Source organism: Malaclemys terrapin, chromosome 14, assembly GCF_027887155.1.
Source record: "Malaclemys terrapin pileata isolate rMalTer1 chromosome 14, rMalTer1.hap1, whole genome shotgun sequence".
In the NCBI taxonomy this organism is placed as follows: Eukaryota; Metazoa; Chordata; order Testudines; family Emydidae; genus Malaclemys; species Malaclemys terrapin.
Window position 1 is genome coordinate 32,706,996 of NC_071518.1, and position 26,862 is coordinate 32,733,857.

General features: G+C 46.4%; 3 protein-coding genes across 6 annotated transcripts in view; 2 read left to right on the forward strand and 1 right to left on the reverse strand.

The window, feature by feature from the left end:
- LOC128848810 (galanin receptor type 1-like) overlaps positions 1–9,929 on the forward strand; it is a 34,784-nt gene extending 24,855 nt beyond the window's left edge. The window contains exon 3 of the mRNA XM_054048988.1: positions 5,020–9,929. Within this exon, the coding sequence (XP_053904963.1) occupies positions 5,020–5,337 (318 nt within the window). The 3' untranslated portion in view covers positions 5,338–9,929. The remainder of the gene's footprint in view (positions 1–5,019) is intronic.
- DDX28 (DEAD-box helicase 28) lies at positions 2,953–13,782 on the reverse strand. Of its 2 annotated transcripts, XM_054048982.1 has the most exons (2): positions 12,249–13,782; positions 2,953–4,553 (listed from the first exon to the last, which is right to left on the reverse strand). In XM_054048982.1, the coding sequence occupies exons 1-2, from the start codon at positions 13,725–13,727 to the stop codon at positions 4,536–4,538; spliced, it is 1,497 nt and encodes a 498-aa protein (XP_053904957.1). In that variant the 5' UTR covers positions 13,728–13,782; the 3' UTR covers positions 2,953–4,535. The 2 variants fall into 2 exon arrangements, with proteins under 2 accessions (XP_053904957.1, XP_053904956.1); XM_054048981.1 differs by lacking the exon at positions 2,953–4,553 and having other exon boundaries at positions 11,788–13,781.
- The window catches only part of DUS2 (dihydrouridine synthase 2), a 47,906-nt gene continuing 34,783 nt past the window's right edge, over positions 13,740–26,862 (forward strand). The window contains exons 1-3 of one of the 3 annotated variants that reach the window (XM_054048984.1): positions 13,740–13,806; positions 20,706–20,848; positions 26,237–26,282. In XM_054048984.1, coding sequence (XP_053904959.1) covers positions 20,723–20,848; positions 26,237–26,282 — 172 coding nt within the window. In that variant the 5' untranslated portion in view covers positions 13,740–13,806; positions 20,706–20,722. Of the gene's footprint in view, positions 13,807–13,848; positions 13,931–20,705; positions 20,849–26,236; positions 26,283–26,862 lie in introns of those variants that run through there. The other 2 variants (XM_054048983.1, XM_054048985.1) reach the window with 2 other exon arrangements.

The following is a 26,862-nucleotide window of genomic DNA, read 5'->3' on the forward strand; positions in this document are numbered from 1 at the left end:
TACAGACACAAGCCTGCTTTCTGCAACCCTCCTGCCCCCAACAACTTGCTTCAGTGATTCTCAAAATCAAAGCCACTTACCAGGGGCCTCGTCTCCTGTTTGCGCTTTGCCAAGCTCCGACAGCTGTGACTGACTAGCCTTCTCCGGGGTACAGAAGAGCTCCTGGTTGCATGCGTCTCTGACCTCTGAGTCGTCCTCTGCCTCTGGGTCCCCCTCCCCCTCCACATCCTTGTCCAAGATTTCCCCCTCCTGGCTTGGTCCATTCTAGACTGGCACGTGAGCCACCAAAGTATCCACAGTGGCCTTCGCAATGGAGGTGGGGTCGCCGCTGAGTATCGCATCCAGCTCTTTGTAGAACCGGCAGCTCGTGGGCGCAGCACCAGAGCGGCGGTTTGCCTTGTGGCAAGTGTTCCGCAGCTTGTGGCAAGTGTTCCGCAGCTCCTTCGCTTTGACCCTGCATTGCAGTGTGTCCCGGTCATGGCCCCTTTCTGTCATGCATTGTGAATCTGTCCGTTGGTATCATAATTCCTATGGCTGGAGTGCAGCTGAGACGGACAGCTTCCTCTCCCCAAATCCTGATGAGGTTCAGCAGCTTGGCATTGCTCCAAGCGGGGGATTGCCTGGTGTGTGGAGCAGGCATGATCATCTGGAAAGATGCGGTCAGACCACTGCACATATCACCAAGCAAACAGGAAGGGGACTTCCAAAATTCCCAAGGAATTTAAGGAGTGGGGCTCACGGTTGGTCACCTGAGGGCAGGGCAGTAGCGTTCAAACCAATGACCAGAGAGGCAAGAACAGGCATTGTGGCCATTTGGCTATAACATTGGCCTTCACACCTTATCTTTTCCTGATGCATGCATTCCTCATTCACACAGTCTTTTACAGAGGCCTTTGAGAATACAAACAGCCGCATTTTATATTGAGCAAAAGACATAGTAAATTAAGCCTTCCTAAATCTTATAATCAAAACAATTCACATTGGGGCCCAGGCCTTCAATGTTCCTCAAATCTCCTTAACATAGACACAATACAAGATCCTGTCTCTTACTTACTAAACTTTAAAACAAAGAAATGTATATTTAACTAGTGTGCCTACTTTGTAATATATATAGGAAACCATAGTAAACTTTTACTAAAAATATCTGGGACAAAATGGGGATCTGTGGGTCCCCCCCAGTGCCTGAAGCCGGCAGTTGCACAGGGGCTAGGGGTACCTCTGCCACCTCCAGCTCTGGGGATACCCACCGGCTCCCGTGAGGGCTGGGAAATGCGGGGGTTCCTCCACTACCCTGAGCATGGGGGTTCCCTCACCGCCCACAGGGACAGGGAGCTGCAGAATACCCCCGCCACCTGTGGTGGTCCCCAGAGCTCCAAGCCTCTGCGGGCAGCAGGGTACCCTGCAGCTCCCTGGCCCTGTGGGTGGTGGGGGAACCCCCAAGCTCGGGGTAGTGGAGGAACCCCTGCATTTCCCAGCCCTCACGGGAGCCTGTGGATTCCATGACCTCCATGACTAAATCGTAGCCTTAATCATTAACAATATTGCATTATGTATGTACAGTTATATAAGTGTGCTGGAAATATGTTCCTTAAATATGGTCAGACTAAGATAGGGTGACCAGATATCCCGATTTTAGAGAGACAGTCCCCATTTGGGGGGCTTTTTCTTATATATAGGCACCTATTACCCCTCACCCCGTCCCAAGTTTTTACACTTGCTGTCTGGTCACCCTAGACTGAGCACTCCAAGTATAGCGTATAAACAGGTTTGTCCTAAACGAAGAAATGTAGATTCACCAGTCTACCAGGTCAAACTTTGTAAGCCAGAGACAATGAATATACATTGCACATGAGCATGGGAGAATTTTATCTGGTGATACACTTCAAAAGAATACATTTGAAAGGTTTACTGGACTATTAGAAGTAAAGAGAACCCCTGAGTTATCCATCACTTAAGGGACAAGAGGCCAGCGCTCTTGGAACCTGTGTAAACGTAGATCCTTCAGCCCGGGTGGGGTAAAGATGCTGAGAACTGGTTGTAGACAAGAAGCTGCCTGAGACCAAGATTGTAAATTGCTACGTTTTAGATATTAGAAAGCATATTTTTACTTTTGTCGTTTGTAATCTTTTTCTCTTGGTTAGTATTACTTAACGTATGATGCTGTGAGCTAGTGAGGAATCTCTCTCTCTGCCCTATCTTATTTGTAATTCAGAATAACCAACTTACTATCCATATCTTGTTTTCAGTGAGGTCAAGGATATTTCAAAGTTCTGGGGAGAAATGGCTTTGTGTACAGGTCATTGCGGGCTGGCATACCATATGAACTGCTGAACTGAAACAGACCAATTCTCCATCAAATCTAGTATTCTGTTTCTGACAGTGTCTTGTACTAGATGTGTTCTAGGAAGGCACCTTGTATGTTTTTTTGCATTTTTATAGAATAACCTGTCCATTAGGGCAGTATATTTCTTCCTAAGTTTATGTGGTTGGCTTATTTTATGATACAGGTTTGTATCACTTCAATTTTGATCCTACATAATGTAACTGCAGATAGGATATTCTTCATGCTACAACTTATATAAAAGTCTCTGTGACAGGTTGGATCACAGAAACCCCCTTTGGGATGGCAACCTCTGAGCCGGTTTTCCCTGCCAGCTTGGAACTTCAGTCCCTTGCCTGGTTTGAGCCAGACACGCTTGCCTGCTGCAAACACAGATCCAAGTCTGAACCACGTCCCCCACAAGCTGCAGGCTTAACTGAAAATAGCTTAAGAAGTGCTCCTATCTCCAGCCCTCAGCTACCCAACTCTCAGTGGGGTCCAAACCCCAAATAAAATCTGTTTTATCCTGTATAAAGCTTATACAGGGTAAACGCAAATTGTGTCCTCTATAACCCTGATAGAGAGATATGCACAGCTGTTTGCCCCCTCCACGTATTAATACATACTCTGGGTTAAGTAAAAAGTGATTTTATTAAATACAAAAAGTAGGATTTAAGTGGTTCCAAGTAATAACAGACAGAACAAAGTGAATTACCAAGCAAAATAAAATAAAACACATGAGTCTAAGCCTAATACAGTAAGAAAACAGATAAAATCTCACCCTCAGAGATGTTTCAATAAGCTTCTATCACAGACTGGATGCCTTCCTAGTCTGGGCACAATCCCTTCCCCTGGTACAGTCCTTGTTCCAGCTCAGGTGGTAGCTAGGGGATTTCTCATGACTGCAACCCCCTTTGTTCTGTTCCACCCCCTTATATAGCTTTTGCACAAGGCAGGAATCCTTTGTCCCTCTCTGGGTTCCCACCCTCCTTCTAAATGGAAAAGCACCAGTTAAAGATTGATTCCAGTTCAGGTGACATGATCACATGTCACTGTAAGACTTCATTACTCACTTGCCAGAACACAGGTATACAGGAAGACTTATAAGTAAACCATCTACAGTCAATTGTCCTGGTTAATGGGAGCCATCAAGATTCCAAAGCACCATTAATGTCCCACACTTTGCATAATTACAATAGGACCTCATAGTTATTTCATATTTCTAGTTTCAGATACGAGAATGATACATTCATACAAATAGGATGACCACACTCAGTAGGTTATAAGCTTTGTAATGATACCTTACAAGAGACCTTTTGCATGAAGCATATTCCAGTTACATTATATTCACACATTAGCATATTTTCATAAATTCATAGAGTGCAACATCATAGTCTCATCCTCTGAATCCTGCTAATCTTTTGGCCTCTCGTGTGGCAGTAGTTCCAGAGGTTAGACACTGTGCAAATTATGTCCTCCCCTCAAGTCTTAATTTCTTGTTAATTTCATTGTGTATTCATTGCCTCTAAGCAGCACGGGTGATGATCCTGACAGATTTCACAGTAATTACTTAACACTTTTACAGCACCTTCACAGATCTCAAAATACTTAAATAAGTTTATCCTTGCAACACCTCTGTCTCTGGAGTATTATTCCCACTTTTATAGATTGGATCCTCATGTTAGGCCAATAACTTTACTCTAAGACTGCATGGGAAGTTTGTGGCAGAACTGAAAACAGAACCTCCTTTACCCAAGTCCAAGTGTGTTTGGACTGGAAGACCATCCTCCCCGTTTAAGGCTTTGTCTTCATCAATTCAAGGTTTGTTTTTTATTTACAGTGAAAAAACAAACAAGTGATAGAATTTTACAGTGAGCTAGGTGGAGACAAAGCACTGGAGGTGTTTACCTTGAGATAGCTAAACAAGGTCAGCACTATACCTCCATCTGGGCTTGACCTCACCTAGTTTACATGGCAGTAAAATGTAAGTGCCTTGTCTCCTGTTTCCACAGAGGGATAGTAATACACAGTAATTATCAGCCGGTGCCAACCCTTTTCCTGTCAGTGAGCCTTCACAAGTAGGGATGAAGATCCTGACAACTTATTTAGGAGGCATCCTGAAAGCATACAGAAAGATGTGAAGGTGGTGGCCTATCAGGTTGCATTCTTCCTTCTGAGAATATATTGAACCAGAGTTCCAGCAGTGTATTAAGGGTTATGTTGGCTTGAATTTCTGTCAGAGAATAAAAAAACAAAAACAAAAAACAGTAAGATCCTGACCTGCGGTAATAAAATCTCATTATTTAACCTGGGTCTGTTGGTCCACCTCAATTCCATTCCACCTATCCAAAATTGTGTTCCTGTGTTTCATTACACAGCTGCTGCATTTCAGTGATGGATGAAGTGGTGCACTGCGTACAATACCTATTAGTAAGCACTTGAGTTTTGAAAGGCAAGCACTATAGATCTGCATAGTGGTAACATTAATGCTCTGTGGAGTTCAAAGAAAATGAAACAGAACTGAATGTGGTATTGTTTTTGGCATTTTGAAAGCATAGGATTTGTCCTACTGGATTTGATCACTGGTCCATCACTGGCCAGTGCTGCAGGCCAGGGGGAAAAGAAACCTTATAATTCATGCACACAACAGATCATCTCCGGCACTGACTGTATCTAACACGTGGCTTTGTCTTTTCCAGACAGCGCAGACAGTGCTACTCGTGGTTGCTGTATTCTTGATTTCCTGGCTGCCGCACCACATCATCACCATGTGGGCAGAGTTTGGTCAGTTTCCCCTGAACAACATCTCCTTCACTTTTCGCATCATCTCTCACTGCTTAGCCTACGGGAACTCTTGCATTAACCCCATCATCTATGCTTTCCTCTCGGAGAACTTCCGCAAAGCCTGCCGGCAAGTCTTCACCTGCAAGTTCCTCCTGCAGCCAGCTCCGGCTGAGAAGCTTGTGAGAATACGCATGGAGAACTTTTCTACCACCCACTCAACGACTAATGTGTGACCTGGGCATAAAAAATGAAAATACATTTCAGTAGACTCTACTGGAAAAACAGAAGATGGGGAGAGTAAGGGGGGCCCCACTTGTATAGATATGATTATGGAGCAGAGTGCCTCAAGAGTGACTCATTCATCATGTCAATGGAATCATGAGCATTCCTTAATGCAGCTGTTAGCATACTTCACACAGGAACAGCTGGTCCAGTTGTAGCCTGCTAACCACTAGATTCTATACAGCAGCGGTGCTCAGACACACCACACAAGCTCCTAAATACTTCCAGATTCGCACAAACAGGCTGAGGCCTAAGTTTAGATGGAAGGTGGAGTTTTATCTGATAAGAAAATAATCCAGTTCTGTGTCCTTCAAAGAGCAGTCAAACTGATGGGGCTGAATACAAACTGGGGTGTGGTTTATTTTGGAGCGATTGCTTGAAGTAGTTAGGAAAATGTCTTGTTGCAAAGTCTCTAATGTTACTGTTGTATCTTAAATCACATCTGGATGTCAGTGTTTCTAGTGTATGTGAACTGGATTTATTTTTAATTAATTTGCTGTGATTGGGTCTCCATTCTTCATGACAGGTTTTCCTAACCCTCTTTTGACAGAGTAAAAGAGCTCAGTGCATTCATGTAACTGACTAAAGTCACAAATTACATCTCAGAGGTCTGAGCATTTGTATTTGTCTGCTTCTTATCGCCCTGTATATTTCCTGGTTTGAATGTTAGTACCAGTTACATTCAGGAGAACGTTATCAATCATTGTCTCTAATGCTGGTCTGTTTAGAACCAGCGAGGGGGAGAGCACAAGATTTAAAACTAAAACTCTTAAAAGAGTATATTGTTAAGTGTCAGTGTCTTTCTGTTCAAAGGTATTGTTTACACAAGGTTTTGTTTGTACACATACTGTGAGCATGCCTTGCCAAAGCATCAACTGTATCGTAGCAACCATCGTTTTGAGGCCTTTGAACTGAGCATTATTGCTGTATAAACCTGGTGTTTGTAAATATACCAAGTGCCATGCTAGTTCATTTTTTACACTGTGTGGCTGAAAATTTTATTTTTTTTCATTGTTATGTAATTTGAAAACTATTGCATTAAACGTTGTGACCTGCAATTCAGATTGAGCTGTGTTGAAATGACCCAAGAGAAGGGTATTCTGCTCAAGGGACTTGCAATGTTTCATGAAAAGGATTTTATTTTAACAACTATCTTTATTAAGGTTTCATGTATGATTTTCAAAGGGTTAATAAATGGTTTATTAATTAACCTGTGCGCCAAACAGGTTGCTTATAACCACCTATAAAAGCTTCTACTGCTATAATCATAACATAGACTAATGTCTGTAATATGGTTATAATACCTGTCAATCATAGAGGAAATGTAATCATAGAATATCAGGGTTGGAAGGGACCTCACTTAACCCTTTACAGTTTATACCTTAATATGGGAGCAAAACATCCTTCATAAATTTACTGGGATCTTAAGACCACACCAAAAAACTAAGGCTCTCTTCACTTTCCCTCATCATAACCTGAGGGCAGAATTATCTTCTCTGACCCACAAAGTGGATACCTTATTACACTTCTTCGCTCATTTCCTTTGAAGAACTCTTGATATCAAGGAAATGTGTGTAATGAGGAAAAAAAGAGCATTATCTAGTAGTTCCAGCATGAGACTGGGAGTCAAAACTCATGTAAACTGAGAGTCAGGGTAGCTCAATTTTCCCCTGTAACAATGGGGATGCTATATACCTCCATAGTGCCTGGTGGGAGCTTAAACTGGTTAATTTCAAGAGCCTTAGCTAATATACAAGATGTTCTATACACAACCAAGATTTGCAACAGTGAAGAATGATGAATTTTGTCCTGAGAACTTAATTCCACAATGAGAAGTTTAGTCCATTGTGTGCAAGATCTACATAATGGGAAGAAGATTCAAACTCTGGTATCACAAATCCAAAACAAAAGCCTTTACTAAAAGTAAAAAGTCTACTTCATCTGCTCAGCTGGTAGACATAGCCATTAAACCTAAGAGGGACAACACATTCCATTAGACTGGTGCCAGCTGAATATACAGGCTAATGAAGTAAGCTGCTACAATATAGCTTTGTCCCTTGTCTTGTATTAGATCAAAGACATTTAGATACTACATGAATTTCAGAATATGGCTCCCTTTCTCAGTGAACATCTGACAATAGACTGTAATAGAGAATCAGGCATTAATTAAGCGTTTTGCCTTCAGAGACATGTAATTGTCCAAGCAAATAAACATACAGCCTCCCTCTTTAGCATCAGACATTCTAATGCTGATGGTACATCGGTCCTGTAGAACAGGACTTGTAATCTTTTAATGGAGCACAAAGCACTGGAAACAGGAATCTGAAAAGGAGAAGTTTGAAACCAAATAATAGAATATAAGGCCAGAAGGACCTCCAGATCATCTAATATGATCTCCCATGTATCAGAGACCACCAACACCTTCTAGCATCTGCACACCAAGCCAGCAACAAAAACTTAGACCAAGTTAATTACACCCCTAAGAAGACTAATCTATTATATACCACAGGCAGAGAATAGGACCGAGGAGCACCAATGCTGGAGGCATTGCAGTAACAAGGGATTAAATGAGATATACTCAGATGATCCTGACAAGCAACCCACACACCAACCTGTAGAAGAAGGTGAAAACGCCCCATAGGTCGCTGCCAATCTCATCTGAAGGAAAATTACTTCCTGACTTCACATATGGCGATCAATTAGATCTTGAGAATGCAGTCAGCTAAGCACCTGAGAGTGTAAATGCTCACTACCACCTCAGCACACCAGCCCACCCCATCTAGAATCCCGCTGCCAGCTGTGGCCATCTGATGCGTCAGAGAATGGAGATAACTCCAGCACGTGCGTGACTGGCTGAAGCCCTGAAACATGAGTTTTTAGGATCAGACATAAACCAGAAGGAACCCTCAGGGCTGCCTCCCACCATCACACAATCCCACTCATAAATTTGTCCAGCTCTCTCAAAACTAGTTAAGTTGTTTGCCCCCACAACTCCTCTGAGGAGGCTACTCCAGAATCTCACTCTTCTGATGGTTAGAAACCTACTAATTTCCAGCCTGAATTTGTTCATGACCAGCTTATACCTATTTGTTCTTGTGCCAGTGTTGTCATTTAGCTTAAAAAGTTCTTCACTGTCTCTGAGGTTTATCCCCCAATGTATTTATAGAGACCAATTATATCCCCTCTCAGCCTTCTTTTTGCTAGACTAAACAAGCCATGCTCTTTCCAGTCTCCTCTTATAAGACAGGCCTTCCATTCCCCTGAACATAAGTAGCCCTTCTCTGCACTTGTTCCAGTTTGAATTCATATTTCTTGAACATGGGTGACCAGAACTGTACACAGTATTCCAAATGAGGTCTTACCAGTACCTTATACAACAGCATTAATACTTTCCTATCTTTACTAGAAATGCCTTGCACGATACATCCTAGGATCACATTTGCCTATTAAGTTGCATCCCATTTCTGTTACTCCAATCTTCTAGGTCATCCAGTTCCTCCTGTACAATATTCTGATTCTCTTCTGTATTGACAATGTCTCAGCTCACTCCTACTTTTTGTACCAAGATCACTAATGAAAACATTAAATAAGACTGGCCCTAAGATTAATCCCTGAGGAACTCCACTAGTAACATCCCTCCAGTCCAACAGTTCACCTTTCAGCACAACACACTCCCTTTTGCCAGTTAGCCAGTTTCTTACCCACCTTATAATTTTGTTCACTAATCTCTATCTTCTCTAATGTAACTAATTTCCCATGTGATACCACAACAAATGCTTTACTGAAGTCCAACTATATTAACTGCATTTTCCTTATCTAAAAAATCATTAAACTTGAATCGCGGTATCCTATTTTTCTTAGAGAACCACATTATTATTACAGACTGACATGAAACATAGAATTATAGGCTTTCTTTACGTAGGGCAACTGTAATGGGGGTCGCATTCATCTCTTGCAAATGCCCCATGTCCAAGTGCATGTGACTGCATTCACTCTCTAAGTTTGTGGTGGGTCTATGGTGACTCAGCCCTCTGGCCAAGTCACACACAGTCTGTATGTGAAATAAAAAACCCTTCTGGGGAAACAGTCCAACCGGGGGGGACCTATCCCAGTATCCCTCAGTTGGCCTCTCTTTCCTGGTAGCCCTCCCTGGGCTCAGGCCCTTAATTAGTCCATCAGTCTTTAAAATGGCCTCGGCCCTGGTATTGAGCCGTACTCTAGGGCAGTGACTCTCAATCTTTCCAGATTATTGTACCCCTTTCAGGAGTCTGATTTGTCTTGTGAGCCCCCCCAAATTTCACCTCAGTTAAACTATTTGCTTACAAAATCAGACATAAAAATACAAAAAAATGTCACAATACTATTACTGAAAAACTGCTGTCATTTTTACCATATAATTATAAAATAAATCAAACTGTAAAATATTGTTCTTACATTTCAGTGTATAGTATGTAGAACAGTATAAACAAGTCATTGTATCAAGTATCAGGGGGTAGCCGTGTTAGTCTGTATCTACAAAAACAACAAGGAGTCTGGTGGCACCTTAAAGACTAACAGATTTATTTGGGCATAAGCTTTCGTGAGTAAAAACCTCACTTCTTCGGCATCCGAAGAAGTGAGGTTTTTACTCACGAAAGCTTATGCCCAAATAAATCTGTTAGTCTTTAAGGTGCCACCAGACTCCAAGTCATTGTATGAAATTTTAGTTTGTACTGACTTTGCTAATGTGTTTTATGTAGCCTGTTGTAAAGCTAGGCAAATATCTAGATGAGTTGATGTACCCCCTGGAAGATCTCTGCGTACCCCTGGCTGAGAACCACTGCTTTAAGGCTCTCTCCCTGGAGGCAATGTCATCACCCTCTCTGCCCTTTTGGGCCCCAGCTGTCCTGCTGGGGCTCTAAAAGAGTTCATTTCCCCTTATGGGATGCATCAAAGTAGAGGACACTTTCCTAGTGGATTCGGGGGGGGGGGGGGGGGACCCAGGCCCATTCTCTACTCTGGATCCCAGTCCAGGGAACCTAAAGATAGCAGCTGTCCGCCATGCCCCTTTAACTAAGATGCGTTGCTGCTATGATTCCCTGGCCACTTCCCCATGGCCCAGCACGTTCTTCATCCTTACCTCAGGACCTTATCCTGGTTGAGTCTCAGCCACCAGCACGGAGCTCCTTCAGCCAGCCGAGCACACCATCTACACTACTCCAACTCCAGCAAGGAACTAATCTCACTCTGGCCCTGCAGCTCTTCTTACACTAGACTGCTGGGCCCTGATGGGCTGCTCCCTGCAGCCCCTTTCTGATTGGCTGTTTCCCCACACAGCCACTCTAAGCAGCTTGGAGGACCCTCTCCATAGCCCTTCTCTAGGGTGAGGTATGGCAGGGTCGCGAGGCCTCAATCAGGGGGCATTAGGGCCTGCCACAGTGACCATACATCCTGTTTTTGCCAGGACAGTCCCATTTTTAAGCTCTGTCCCGGACATCATGACATTTTTGGTAAATCTGGGCATTTGTCCTATTTCCTCTGCGCCCCTGCGGGGTAAGATCAATGTTTGGGCAAGAGCAAACAGGACAAATGCCCAGTTTTGCAAAAAAAGTTGCAGCAGCCCTTCTGGCCAGTAGTGATGCCAGCCCTCTCAGGTCAGCAGCCCCCGCAGGGCTGGCCTGAGCCACCTGGTGTTGCCACTACCTTCAGAGCCAGGTGTCTGGCCAGCAGCCATCGCTTTCCAACAGCCCAGCTCTGAAGGCAGTGCCACCACCAGCAGCAGCACATAAGTAAAGGTTGCAATACACCATTGTCCCATTTTCAGTTTAGGGAAATATGGTCACCTTACCTTCGTGCAACAAGTAGCACTTAAATTCACCCCCTCATTCCTCCCCCACTGGAAGGTAACCTAAAAGTGATGTAGAACGCAAACTTGAAAGGTGTCTTCCTTTCTCATTTTATGTTGCTCCTTCCCCTTAGAAATAGTTGGTCTCAACTTCTCTGAAGGATCTCAAAACAAAACCACATTCAGATCTGAGTATTTTCATGAGGGTTGAGAAAGAAAATAGACTAAGGCTACACTACATCAACCTCTGTTTTACCTATTCTGTAGATAAACAGGACTTAATTTCCACAGTCAAGCCAAACACCTTCACCCATGAAATAATGCATGCAAAGAAAGTACATTAACACTCTAAAGAAGTTATTTGTTATTTCTGCAACTTTTAAATAAGTTGCATCTAATAATCACTGCCTACTTGAGGATAATGGGGAATATTGTAATTACGCACAGATTCCTTACCCTGTTCCATGTTCAAGACTATAATAAATCAAATATGTAATTCCTTCAACTCATGCCCAATTTAAATTGAAATGAAAATTACTAGATTTCAGGAACAGAACAAATGCAATGCAGCCCTTACTAAACAGAGGAAAAATTTAGCATTTATTTGTTAGTTGTGGGGTCTGTTACATTTGTTTAGATTTAGAAAAGCATGAAGTAGCAGGTCATACTGATATGCATCAGTGCACTTGCCAGTAACTAACCAGGCAGAACTGGCAAGTTTAACACTTTTGTTATGTTGTTTCTTTGCCCATATCCTCATTCTGACTCACGAAACGAAGTTTAGCTGATTTAGTCTTCAATAGAAGTCATTATCAGCACCCTAAATCCAATTTGAACATTAGCATTTCATTGTTTGTCAGCCTGAGTCAGGTCTGTTTTAGGCAAAGGCTCCTTAATGGCAGACTCCATCCCAGGGAGACTGGTCCTTCTCCGGGCTGCAGTCTCTATCTTCCGCACCAGATCAACATCCCAACGATGGGTTACAAAACTAACCACAGTCCCAGGCACCTTGCTGCCTACACGCCCAACCCGCCCTACCCGATGGAGATAGTCTTGCAACGTGGATGGGAAGTCATAGTTGATTACTAGCTCCACACGGCTGGTATCCAGTCCACGGGAGGCTAAATCAGTGCAGATGAGGACATCGCTTTGTCCCTTCTGGAAGGTGTTAAAAATTCCTGCTCTCATTGCTGCAGGCATCTGTCCCTGTAGCCTCAGGTGCTTGATTTTGTGATCATCTAGGATGTAGCCTAGCCAGTTGACGGTGCTGGCATTGTTGCAGAAGATGAGAAGGGCTCCATTAGAGGGGCCCTGGTCTTTGATGAGCTGCAGTAGCTCAGATGCCTTGTCGCTGCCTTTGATGCGGATGAATTTCTGCTGGACATGGGGCAGGAGGTGGTGCAAGCTCTGGCTGGTGAGGGTGGTGAAGTGGCCCAGGCTGGTGACCTTGCTCAGCAACTGACCTAGCCCTTCAGGGAAGGTGGCTCCGACGATCACTAGCTGGGTTTTGGTGTCCCACTGGTCGGCCACCTCCTTGGGGCTGTGGGCGATGGGGGCTTGCATGAGCACCTCCTCCACCAGATCCAGGAAAGTGGGGTCCAGCAAGGTGTCAGCCTCATCCAGCACCAGACAGTACAGCCGCTCCAGCCTCACCATCCGCTTCCGCAGCGCCTTGCACAGGGCCCCAGGCGTGGACACCAGCAAATCGGCATCGGGATCCGAGCGGAGCTGGTTTTTCACGCTGGCCATGCCCCGGCCACCGCCAATCTCCCGCACCCGCAGTCCCACGGAACGGCCCAGGGAGGAGGCCACGGTGCGCACCTGCTCCGCCAGCTCCCGGGAGGGCAGCAGCACCAGGCTGCGAGGGGAGGGCGGCCAGGTCGGGCCCAGCGAGGGCCGAGACAGGAGTTTCTGGAACAGCGGGAGGAGATAGGCCAGGGTCTTGCCGCTGCCTGTCTCGGCGGCGCAGAGCGCGTTGCCCCCGCGCAGCAGGGCTGGAATGGCGCGGCGCTGCACGGCCGTGGGCTGGGTGATGGAGAGGGTCTGCAGGGCGGACACCAGCGCCGGCCCCAGCCCCAGCGCCTGGAAGGAGCCGTCCCTTCCCGTGGCTCTGGGAGGCCGCAGGGCCGGCGCCTGCTCTTGGGAGCGCTCCAGCTGGAAGTAGTCCCCGCAGGAGCGCCGGTGCTTCCAGCCCCCCGAGACCAGGAGCGGCCGCTCCCAGCGCCCCAGCGTCAGGCAGCGAGGCTGGCTCAGCTGCGGCCGCCGGCTCCGCAACACCAGCTTCCCCGCCCGGGTCGGGACCACCGGCACCTTCTGGCCCCGCCTGGGCGGCTCCCGAGCCAGCCGCAGCTGCATGGCCCGGGAGATCCGCACCACGTTCTCCGGGGGCGGCCCGCCGCCGCCCGCCAGGCCCTGCACCCAGCGCACCAGGACTCGCCGCACTGCGGCAGTCCTAGCCCCGCCCAGGACCAGCTCCCCGGGAGTCACCATCAGCGCCCCGGCCTTGCTCAGCGCCATCCCGGGCGGCTACCGCGGTCCCGCACCTTGCGGGAGAAACACCCACGTGGGGGGAAGAGAAGGGGCGCCCCCTGATGACGTATGATACGAGTGCCGGGAGGGGAGGCGCATGCGCAGTGGGAGGCGGTGCAGGGTGGGTGTGTGGTTGCGGCAGTGCAGCGCGAGGGCGAGTGAGGTGCCGTTGGCCAGGATCTGTTGGGCAGGTGAGCGGGAGCTCGGGGTGGTGTCTCCCTAGGTGCGCCCTGCCCGTGGCAGGCTGGTTCTCCACCATGGGGATGCGCGCCCGCTCCCTCCCTCCGCCGCCCCATCCTCATAGCTGCCCCAATGCCCTGTTCCCCCGCCCCCAGGCTCCCCTTCCCTCCTCGCCTACTCCAGGGCTCTCCCCTTCCCCTCACGGCCGGCCCAGGGGTCCCCTCTCCTCCCCGGGTCCCCCTTCCCCTCACGGCCGGCCCAGGGGTCCCCTCTCCCCCCCGGGTCCCCCTTCCCCTCACGGCCGGCCCAGGGGTCCCCTCTCCCCCCCCGGGTCCCCCTTCCCCTCACGGCCGGCCCAGGGGTCCCCTCTCCCCCCCCCCGGGTCCCCCTTCCCCTCACGACCGGCCCAGGGGTCCCCTCTCCCCCCCCGGGTCCCCCTTCCCCTCACGGCCGGCCCAGGGGTCCCCTCTCCCCCCCCGGGTCCCCCTTCCCCTCACGGCCGGCCCAGGGGTCCCCTCTCCCCCCCCGGGTCCCCCTTCCCCTCACGGCCGGCCCAGGGGTCCCCTCTCCTCCCCGGGTCCCCCTTCCCCTCACGGCCGGCCCAGGGGTCCCCTCTCCTCCCCGGGTCCCCCTTCCCCTCACGGCCGGCCCAGGGGTCCCCTCTCCCCCCCCGGGTCCCCCCTTCCCCTCACCCCCTCAGGGGTCCCCTTCCCTCTCCAGTCCCCAGCCCCCACAGCTGACCCCATGTCCCTCAGGCTCTCTCTCTCCCCGCCCCCCTTCTGCTCCAGGGCCTTCCCCATAGGCCCCTCTTCCCCATCCTCATACCCCATCTTTATGCCTCCTCCCCCCCGTCCCTAGGCTCACCCACAGTGGACTCTGTGCCCTCACCGTGCTCCCTCCCCCCCCCCCCCGCCCATCTTCTCTCTCCCAGGTCCAACCCCTTCCTGTGGCTGCCCCAGGACCCCTTCCCCTCGCCCTCTTTTTTGCTATGGCCACCTCACTGTCATACCCCCCTGGGCTTTTAACATCCTTAAATCCTCACAGCTGCTATGATGTCCCCTTCTCCTTCCCCTGGCCTGTTACCCCCATCTCCATGGCTGCTTCAGTGGCTCCATTTCTCCCCATTCTTATACCTGCTCCAGTATCTGCTTCTCTCCCTCCCTCCCGGTCTCCTTAGTCAAGGGCTGCCAGAATTGTCGGTACAAAAGATGCAGGTCCTTGAGCACCATCCTGGGACCAATCCCTTGGTAGGAATCCTTGTTATTGGGTGGGAGCCAGTACTGAGAAAACGGAGCTGCCCCCTAGGGCACCATGGGGATAGTTTGAAGAGATAGAGATTACAGTGGTGCCTAGCATGTGCCAGGCACTTTCCAGTCACTCCCTGCCTCATGCAGTAAGACAAAATTTTGTCTCTTCCTAATGGCTTCTTTCTCCACCCCCAGATCTTGCTGTATCAGCTTCTAACTAGGAGGTTTAGTAGTCACCTCTAACTAGTAGATATCTGCCCAATTTTTAAACCATAGGGTTGTTTTCTTCAGATGCATGCGCAGATAAGTGTTAATAATGCTAATGGGTGTGGGATGTATTGACAGAAGTCTATGCAGAACTCTTATTGACTTATCTGGTAGCAGAAGCAGGTCCCTTGTTTGTAATTAAAATTGGTCAGAAATAAGATCTGGCCAATAAGGGCCTCATACGCTGCTCATTGAAGTCAATGGAAAGACTCATTGATTTTAATGGGCTTTAAGTCAGGTCCTGAGAGAGTAGCAAAGTATGCTACAAAATATCTGAAGGCAAATCATTTTTAAAGGTGCTGAAGACAGTTGCAACAACCTCTCCCAGTTTTTATTCTAGGACACTGGCTCCTGGCATACTTGCAACTTTAAAAGTTAGAACCGGTGCAGATGTTATAATATACATTACAAGTTGTTTCTAATTAGCCAGGTCACCTAGATAGTTTAAACTATATATGAAAGGAGCACTTTATTCCAAATATGCTGTTTTTGTGATTAGTCCGAACTCTAGTTGCCAACTGTAGATCAATCTTAAGGATTCGCTGACCCAGTCGGCAAAGAAGAAAAACTATCCCCCAGACCTCTTACCATGAATTGTCATCTTGCGTTTGTAGCTTCTTTTGTGGGGAGGAACTGCTTGGGTGCTTTGCTTCTTTAGGCTATTCACTCAGGCTCTGCTAATGTGTCACCTTTTGTCTGTGACTGACTTAAAATTAACCAGTCAGTTGTGTGAAAAATTGACTTTACACCCACAAGGCAGAGAACTGAAACCTTAATAATGAGAGGCCAATAGGAAAGATAAAGAGGGACTCTCACAACAGTGAGATCCAAAGATGAAACACAATGGCAGGAAAATGTCGGGGAATGCTAGGATAGATCAGTCTTCCTCCTCCCAAACCTCAGCCCCCTATACTCCCGCCCCCGAGCCTCCCGAACACCCATCCCACCGAGTCCTACCCAGCATTAGGGATGCCTTGGCTGGTGGCTCATACCCTGCGCTGGGCTCAGCTGCTAGCCCCGGCTGGGCTGGGGGTGGGGAAGGAGCACAGTTCCCCTGCAGGGAGTGACCAGGTCAGACCCACCCCCAGAAACTTTTCCTGGCTGCAGGAAATGCTGCACCCCATCTCCTGCTTCCTGCCCCCATCACTAGTTAGCCCCGGGGGAGCCACTCCCCTGGCCGCCCAAGCCCCCTGCACCCAGACTCCCCTGCGGAGCCCTAACCACATTCATCTGGATCCCCTGCAGTGTCCCATTGCCCCTGCACCCAGAACCCCACCAACAAGCCCCTGTGCATCCAGATCCTCCCCCCACTGAGCCACTTGCACTCAGATTGCCCCACACAGAACCCTCTTACCACACACCTGGAACCCCTTTCCCCCTCCCCCCCACACTAAGCCCCTCCACACTTGGATCCTGCTGAGCTGAGCTGCCTGCCCACACCTGGTATTCCTGGCACAGAGGGGCAGGGCCCCGGGATGTGCCTCACCACCAGGGGTGGGGGGGACCTGCAGGGTGATCTCCCACCTCTGTGAAGTCAGTAGCCTGTGTTCCTCACTGCCATGCTGGAGCCTCCACATTTATTTATTTATTGACAAATAAAATTTGCAATTTTTTGCAGAATTTTAAAATAGTGTGCATGGAATTTTTAATTTTGTTGATGCAGAATTCCCTCAGGAGTAGTATGTAGCTGACTCCCCCAGCTGCTGTAACAGCTGGTTGTGAAAGAGGGCACCAGGACAGACAGTACATAAGCATGATAAGGCTTCAGAGCTTGAACTCTGCACCTTCTGTTGCACCCAGCATCATGTAGGAAGCCCTGTGCAATTGCTGAAGAATTGGTGTGATGTGATCTCCGTAGCTGATGTCTAATGGATGCTTTCTGCATCAGCTGAAAGTGACCCTGAAGTATAGCCCCAGCAGGAGAGTGTTGCAGTTTTCCAGTCTAGAAGTCTCAAAGGCGTGGACTGTTTGTTCATATAAATTCCATACCACTTCTTTTAGTCAGATAAACTGAGTTCTACTGTGTACATCAAACACACAAAATAAACTGAAATAACATATAATTAAGGTTGCAAAGTGAAGCGCTCAGAAGTTAGGAAATGCTGGAATTAAAGTTGTCTGCATAACTTTAATTCACCCCTCTCTTGTGCATATGAGTTGTGATAGTCTTTAATTAGTCACATGGTATTTTTTCCCATATGATTCCTATCTCATTAAACGCACATAATGGATGGTACTCTTGGCAGCTATTCAGTATTTTGTTTTCTCATTGTTCACTGTCGCCCAGGCCTTATTTATTGCACATTACTGCAATCCTCCTCTGAAGACCGAATTAATAATTCCTTCAGGGGTTTTTCTGTGGTAACTGATCACTATAATGTTTGTGAAGCACTCAGACACTAATGAATTTATTTTCACAGGAGATCTGTGAAATGAGAGGGCATTATATCTCCATTTTACGGATGTGGGGACTGAGATTAAGGTCAAAAGCATCCATTAAGTTTGGGTACCCAATTGGAGACTAGGACTGAGTTTTACAGGGCCCGTAACATTATGTAGCACTCTGTGTTCACAGATCCAATTGACTTCAGTTGTAATTGTAAGTAATCATCACTTTTGCAGATCACATACCAAAGTCTCAAGTCAAGTATCCAGAAAATAAGCAACACATAATTAGTGACCACCTCTGAAAGGTTTGATTTTAAATGAGTTGCCTTGCATCACATAGGGACTCTGTGGCAGAGAGAATCCAGTTCACCAGGGCAGCATTCAACTGCCTTAACCATGAGATAATCCTTTCTCTTCCTGCAAGCCCCTGTTCAGTGACTATACAGCTTCCAGCTTCTGCAACAAATGAAGCAGGGGTCCTACAGACAAGTCTCCTTCATTACACACCCCTGATTCATCCCCAGAGCAAGTCTATCCTGTACACTGAATGAGGCAGGAGTGCTTTGGAAAAAATGGTATGTAATTAGTTTGTATCATAATGCATATGCTCAAAGGAGTCAAAGTAAGGCTTCCCAGGCAACCTTAATTCTGGCAATTCCTAAATCTTGAGACCTTGACTTCACAACTGTAATGCTTTCATCTAATGTTTTTGGGTTTCTGTGTAATTTCTTAGGCTATAAAAAACTACACTGAAAAAGCACATATTCCATCCTGTGACATCTTATCGACCCCTGCATGGGTCACCAGTAGAGTCAGAACCTTTAGATCTACCATACACACCTCTGCCCCTTGAGCTAATGGAGTAACTGATAGTTGATTGTAATCCTATATGTGTATTAGCAGTAGAGAGGAACAAGACACTTTGTCAGAGGGTTTCACGAGTATTTGGTGACAGCAGAAGAATGGTTAGACTCAGGCAGAAATCTTTGGTCCTGTTGCAGGCTCTGGAAAGGTCTGTGCTGCAATGGGCGCAGACCCGTCTGCTCATGCCTCCCAAGCTTTACCCTCTTGCCTTGTTCCCTCCACCCTATTCCTGTCCTATTCTCCTCGCACAGCCACTTCCACTCTTCACTTCTCAGGCTTCTCATCCCAGTCTGTTTGCCCAGACATTCTAAAGCAGGGGCCGGCAACCTACGGCACGCGTGCCAAAGGTGGCACGCAAGCCGATTTTTGATGGCACACGGTGGCAGGCTGAGCCAGGACTTCCGCCGGGGTTTCCGCAGCAGGCTCCTGCCAGCCAGGGTCCCGCTGTCGGTCCTACTCAGCACCCACTGCTGGCCTGCGTGAAGGAACCCCAGACTGGCAGCGGGCTGAGACCCCGGCTGGCAGGAGCCAGCGGCCGAAACCCCAGAGCGGGGGCGGGCTGAGCCGCTCAGCCCGCTGCTGTTCTGGGGTCCCGCTGCTGGCCCCTTGCCAGCCAGGGTCCCGCTGCTGGCCTGGGTGAAGGAACCCCAGGCTGGCTGGCAGGAGCCGGCGGCTGGAATCCCAGAGCAGCAGCAGGCTGAGATGCTCAGTTGCTGCTCTGGGGTTCCGGCTGCTGGCCCCTGGCCAGCTGGGGTCCCTGTTGCAGCCCCACTCACCTTGCTTCCAGTTGGAGTTCCAGCACAGGCCCCCTGCCAGACAGGGTTCAGGCCTCCGGCCCTGCTCAGCCCTACCAGCCGCCAGCTCCACTCACCTCAGCTTCCGATCTGGGGTTCCAGCCGCTGACCTCCTGCCAGCCGGTTAACAACCGATCACTCGGAAGCCTGTGTGCAGCTTAAAGTATCCAAATACGTGCCAGACATTGGAAAACTCAGCAAGGAAAAACAAGGGCAAGGATCACACTAAACTGATAAGATCTGCATTTTAATTTAATTTTAAATAAAGCTTCTGAAACATTTTGAAAACCTTGTTTACTTTACATATAACAGTAGTTTGGTTATATAATATATAGACTTATAGAGAGACCTTCTAAAAAACATTAAAATGTATTACTGGCACGCAAAGCCTTAAATTAGAGTGTATAAATGAAGACTCGGCACACCACTTCTCAAAGGTTGCTGACCCCTGCTCTAAAGCCTTCCTCCACCTTGTCCTGTGCCAGTCTCAGTTCCTCCCTCCCCAGCTCCTTGTCCAGTCTGTTTCTCCCATCCTCCTCCTGGTGTCCAGTTGACCCCTCTCTGCCACCATGCCTCATCAACAATGATTGTGCTCCCAGACAACACACTGCGGCACGGAAGGGACTCCTCTCTGGGAGTGTGAGAGACACTTGCATGCACTAGAGTGAGCAAGGACAGCTGCTGGTGAACCTGGTGTCCATGTCAGTGGGCAGGGCTGGGAGCGGTACAGCAATGCTGGAGGAGCTGACCGGGCTAGGGGCTGGCTCCTGTGAGCAGCAGCCCAACATGCTGCTGTGGTTCCTAGTAGAGCCCTGCAGCTCCGTGGACGTCCACTTTATATCCATGGATATCCTCATCTGCAGATATAATTTTGTATCTGCACAGGACTCTAGTTATAAGTACACAGTAGTACTTATAAGGCTGGGAATGAAGGCTCACCTGTATTTCTGTTAGATGGTTGGCTTATAAAACAGTCTACTTTGCTCCTTAGCAGTCAAATGCAGGGATTCTGAAGAAACTCATCTGAGAAAGTGAGATTTATCCCTTTAACTAGATCCATTTTCTATCAAAATGAAAAAGCAAGCTGGCAACTTTTTAAAGTAATAAATTGTAGGTTTTAAAAATACACGCATGAATTTTGATGGCAGTGGGGAAAGGAAATCTTGATTCTATATGTCCACTGGCAGCGAGAATGTTTCTCTCATTTGTTTCACTTTCTGTTTCAGAGCATACAACAAAAGGAATGACTGTGAACACTCCAGCGCTCTGTTTCAGAAGCAAGAAAATTCTTGCTCCCATGGTGCGGGTTGGAACATTACCCATGCGTCTTTTGGCTTTGGATTTTGGTGCTGATATTGTGTACTGTGAGGTATGAAGGCTAAAGAAATGGGGGAGGCTCTGTTTTCTTATGATATGGCAGTTTTATGAACAATATTGGTTTCTCAGTAGTCATAGCCTCATAGATGTTAAAGGGATTTAGCATTGTTACTGCATGGTCTCCAAACTTTCACATGTAGCCTTTTATTTTATTTAAAGTGAATTTTGTAATGTGGTATTACACCACTGTGGGTTTGTCTCTGGTGGCTACGGTTTCAAGCTCAGCGGAGTGAAAGTCACTTCTGCTATTTGCTTCAAGATTTAGCTTCTCTAGGAACACACAAAGACCAAGGATAGTGACCACTCATACATTTTACAAGTATAAGTCTGTTTTACAAGTTTTATTAAAGTTACAATTAAAGTTACGATTATGCATATATATAAAAATTCTATGAAGACCTGTGCACAAGTTACAAATATAGTTATACTCACATCTTTAACAATATTCTTATGGTCTGATGGCTGTCTTGCCAATTAATCACTAGTAGAGGGATGGTTCTTGATGGAGTTTTCCATAGGAAACTCAATTTTTCTAATCTAGACAACCTCTTTTTATAATATGTTCTGACTATACTTCATTAGCATTTACACAAATAGTGCACCTTGTGGTAAGGGCATGTGTTAGAAAAATGTGACTACTGGGTATCTTGTCAGAAAAAAATTACTTTTAATGTTAATTTTTTGCAAGATCACCCATAGGTACATCTTTTCCTGTAATCTTGTGTCATAGGGTCATTCTTTGGTCACTTACTTATGTCAAGCATTTCTTAAGCTAGTGGCCTAGTAACTAAGCTGACATTTTACAGGCCTCAGCCTGTAGGCCTTGCGTTTCAGCCCTACTTAGATATCTAATACATACTTATCACTTCTAATTACTGATCAATCTTATACGTCTATAATTCTACAATTTAAATCTATGTAGCATACAATGATTATCTATGATTGATATGATATATGAGTTAATTATAACACCACACAATACTCAATAAATGAATGATAAAACAGACAAATTGGCTATACATGCATTCCCTTAATTTAAAAAAATAACGTTAAGAGGGAATAGATGGCTCAGGATATTGGTAGATATAGATCCTCTTATTATGTTGCCATTTGAATCTAGCACAGGTTTGTCATGAATGTTTATTTGATCACTGTTTGGGAGCCTCAATGAAAGGAACATGGTAGTTTCATTTTAGTTGCAAATAGACAATTTTTCCATGAACAAAAGCCATCATCAGAACTAGCTCTAATTTTCACACTTGTTAGCATTCTTGGCGTAGAGGCAAAGGATTGAAGTGGGCGAGCCTTATGGGGTTTGTCTATAGTACTTCTGGGAGTGAGCCTTCCAGGCTGAGTAGAAAGACTTGCGCTATCTTGGCTTGAGTTGCAGTTTCCAACCCCATCTCTGGACGCTCTCAGAAATTACCAGATAAACTGGCCCCAAAGAGATAGTGTACACACAGCCTGAATCATAGAATATCAGGGTTGGAAGGGACCTCAGGAGGTCATCTAGTCCAACCCCCTGCTCAAAGCGGGACCAATCCCCAGACAGATTTTTGTCCCAGAGCCCTAAATGGTCCCCTCAAGGATTGAACTCACAACCCTGGGTTTAGCAGGCCAATGCTCAAACCACTGAGCTAGCCCTCCCTTGACTGGTACAACTCAGGTCCTTAATAACATTACAACACCGAAATATATTTATAGTAAAACAATCTAAGTTTATTATCAAAGGTTAAATTTTAAAAGATAGTGAATAAGGCTGATAAGTAGAAACAGAAATGGCTACATATATAAAACAAAACATACAATGAAATCTTAGGTCTATACTTATTAGTAGTTCCATTTCCTATTTAATAAAGTAGATTTTCTCCCAAGAATTCAGTTTTTGACAGAGCTTCTTGTTTTCAGGTAAAACAAGGATCTGAACTTTCATAAACAACCCCACCCTTCAAGGAATTTCCTCTGTGAATGGATAACAAAACTTTCATACTTATAGTTCAGTAAACCTTTTGTAATGCTCTTTGGTTTTAATCTGCTCTTCCCTGATGATTTCACATCCCCTTGTTGGTTGCATATGCACATGGGGCTTCCATTGTATTGAATAATAATAATTAGTTTACATCTGAAACAGAGGTGACTAAACATGTTTTGTCCGGCAAAGACCTTGTTTATGAACATGCCATGTTACAGATTTTAAAACATATTTTCAGTGTGTAAGTGTAACTCCTTATATAGCATGTATACATTCATTTCACAGTGATATTAATGAAGAGTGTGTCACCAGCTTTCATTTGATACCTTACAAGAAACTATTGATTACTCCTGAGGGCATTCCATGCCAAAAAATTAAAAATTATGCGCACAATATTTTAAAACTCTGCAAAATGCTGCAAATTTTATTTGTCAATAAATAAATTTGGGTCCAGCATGGCAGTGGGCAGCACAGGCCACTGGCTGCATTGAGGTGGGAGATCACCCTGAAGCCCCCACTTCCACCGCTACAGAGACTTGGCAGTGAGGCTTCATCTGACCCTGACACAGTGCAAGGGCTGGGCCTGCCCCAGAAACACCCCAGGGCCCTGTCCCTCTGCGCCGGGTGCACCAGGTGTGGGTGGGCAGGCTCAGCCCAGCAGGATCCATGTGTGGAGGGGCTTAGTGTGTGGGGTGAGAGGTTTCTCTGTGGGGCAATCTGGGAGCGGGCGGCTCAGTGGAGGTCTGGATGTACAGAGGATTATTGGGGTGTTCCAGGTGCAGGGGCAGTGGGACTGTGCACGGGATCCAGGTGAAGGTGGTTGGGGCTCAGGAGGGTGGGGTTGGGTGTGGGGAGATGGGGCTAGGCAGGGGGTGTGGGTGTGTGGGGGCTCAATAGTGGGGTCCGGGTACCAGGGCAGTGGGGTTTGATGGGTTGGGGGTCCAGGTGTAGCTGGTTGGGGATCAGTGTGGTGGGAGTCAGGGTGTGGGGGGCTCATTGGAGGAGTCCAGGTGTAGGGGGGTAGGGCTTGTCACGGTGAGGTTTCAATGGGCCTGCTTAATGGGGGAGCCCCAGCTGCTGCCGAGGGGATGCCACGTGCTGGGCTCAAACTTCCCCCCATGATTCCCCTATCCCCTTTTCTTCTCCATACCCCTCCCCTCATTCCCACATTCCCCCTCCCCCTGCCCTATTCCACCCCCCCTTCATTCCTTCCCCACTGCCTCTGTCCTCCCTTCCCTCATTTCCCCCAGCCCCACCGTGGGCACTCACTGTTACACAGAATAGAAAACAGGAAGACTCCCAGCATGCAGAAGGGGAGCATGACTGGCACTAGGACCCAGGAGGCAGCGTTCAGCTGCAGAGTCGGTGGGAGCCGAGAGACAGCCTCCTTCAGCTGGGCAGCGCTGCGCTTGCAGAATGACGGGGGAGCAGTGGCATGTTACCCCGTGTGCCCCCCCCATGCCTCGCCTCCTGTTTGGAGGGGGCAGCCCCCGAAAAAAACTGCACCTATGGTTGCACAGTCCTGCAGAATCCCCCCACAAGTAATTGATGGATAAATACGGTGAAAGCAGTATGTTAGGTGTAGTGAGCTTGTCTGACCAGATAGAAGTTGCTGTTACAGAACAGTGAGCCCTTTGCCAATTGGCATTAAGAAGTTCTGAGGGTCACACATCCCCTCTTACAGTGAAGCAGCGAGGTCAGCCACTGGCTGTTCCATAGGCTTTGGGTCATAACCCTCTTGCCTGGACCAGTTGTCTGCCACAATATTTCTTCTTCCCTTAATATGCACAGTTTTCATGTCATATTCTTGGAGGGTTATGCTCTAGTATAGCATTTTGGAATAAGTATCTTTGGTTTGATATACAACAACAGAGAATTGTCTCTTGAGGGTTGCGTCACACCTTATAATACCCCACGATACCCTTCAGAAGCCTTGTCTACACAGGGACACTTGGGAAAGTTAATCCAAATTAATTAAAGGTGTGAATTTAAATTGGATTAGTTAAACCACATTAAACTCATGTGCAGATGCTCTTATACAGAATTAAAGTGGACTTAATTTGATTTAGTGTAGTTCACTTTAAAAGTGAATGTAGTTCACTCTTCTGAATGTCCCCGTGTAGAGAAGACCAGAGAAGACAAATAATCTCCAGTTCATAGATGAGGAACTGAGACACAGATGACTTGCCCAAGGCCATGCTGAAAGTCTGGCAGAGTTAGGAGTTGAATGCAGGTTTGTGTCCCAGTCCAGGGGAATATGCTGAATTAGTTCATACTCTAGATGCTCTGCCCAAACATACCCTTTTACTGCCTGCCCATGCTAATTTTCTGGATTGTACCTGCTGGCTTTGGGTTCCTTGGCAAAATAGTGTTGTGGATCACCTGTGCTGCCAAAATGCCCTTTTAGGCTGGGCTTCCTGCTGTCTGGGGTCTTGAAGCTTGGGTTTCCAGCACAGAAGCCTGCAGAAAAGAACCTATACATTTTAATTCCCAGGCTGAGACACTTTTTATAGTTACAGCCTGTAGCTTTACCATACAAATTGGAAGCCCTGAAAAATTGGTTTTGTAATAGAAATACTGGCGGACCCTTTAAGTTGATTGTGGAATGGCCATTGTGATAGTTTTCAAAATTATCACAGGATATGAAAATGTCTTTCTAGAAAAGAAAGGACCAATCACAATAGAGTGGGAACTTTAATCTGTAGATAACGTAGGCTCTCAGTTCATTATAATCTTCATACAATTTTGTCTTCCATGTTCCTTAACTGTTTAGCTTTCTTTTGTCTTCTAAAATATGTTGCTTTTCTGTATGATATAGAGTCTGACCTTGACTAGATAATTTGACCAAAGACAAAAAATATTTTTTGTTGTTGCCTCGTTTAATGGCTGTTGGATAGTGAAGAAATGGAGAAAAGTTGTCAGTAAAATTTGATTCTTTCAGCATTTGAGAATATCTCCAGGAAACTGCATAGTTTTTCCGATCTAGAGAGGTGGTCCTGGACTTCTCATCAGGATAATGCTCCTGGACTTTGCTGTTGAGAGGTTGCCTCTTTTTGTTTCAGCCTCTGAGTAATAGGATTAGTCTCCTGGCTATAGGTGTCTGGTCACTTTTTATCCCAAGCTGTAGAATTACCATAGGGTAGTTGATTAGATGGGTCACTGATCTAGTCTACAGTTATAACATTTCTGTACATATGATTATGAAATCTAATTGTGGTCATAAACTATTATATTTTATAGTGTTTCTTTAATTTTCATTCATGTCCTTTTCTGCTGTTTCTCTAGAGCTGAAATATAGTATCTCTCATAAGAGGCAAATTAACTAATTTTACTCTGATAAACTTGCTAGTTTATTTTTATTTAGTTTTTTTTAATTCACTTACATATATTTCTGATCTTTATTCGTAGGAGCTGATTGACATAAAGATGGTGCAGTGCAAAAGAGTTGTAAATGGCAAGTACAATATATTTTGATAAAAGCTTTCAAGTACCCTTTTTTTGTTTCAGTAAATGATGAGAAATGCTCTGTTACTTTGTTGATTTGGTAGCCAGAGACTCTTAAGCAGTAGCTACAAGAGGTGTTAACATTCCCATTCCATTTAATAAATTGTTAGAGGGACACAATTATTAGAACATACGCTGGAACACAAAAACATTCATGTTCACAAATAACTATACCAAGCAGTTTCCTCTTTAATGTGATAGCTCAGAGGGACACTCAAGGGAGTGTAGTAGTCTTCAACATAGAGCTATTCTCAGTGTAGGTCAGTTTTTTGAGCTCTTGCCTTGGCTGTTTGGCTTGCCCCTCTCCCCATTTGTAAGCTGAAAACCTACAATTTCTATACTGTTTTAAGATACATAATGGGGAATATCACAGTAATGGTGCTGTACAACCCAAGAAAGCACATGCTGAAATTTTTGACCATTATGTAAACATGTAGCAAACTGGGTCTTGATTTGTTTTGTTTTATTAATGTTTATGTTTTAGTAACGGTTAGTTGAAAAGAAAAGATGAACCTGAATTGTTTGAAGAT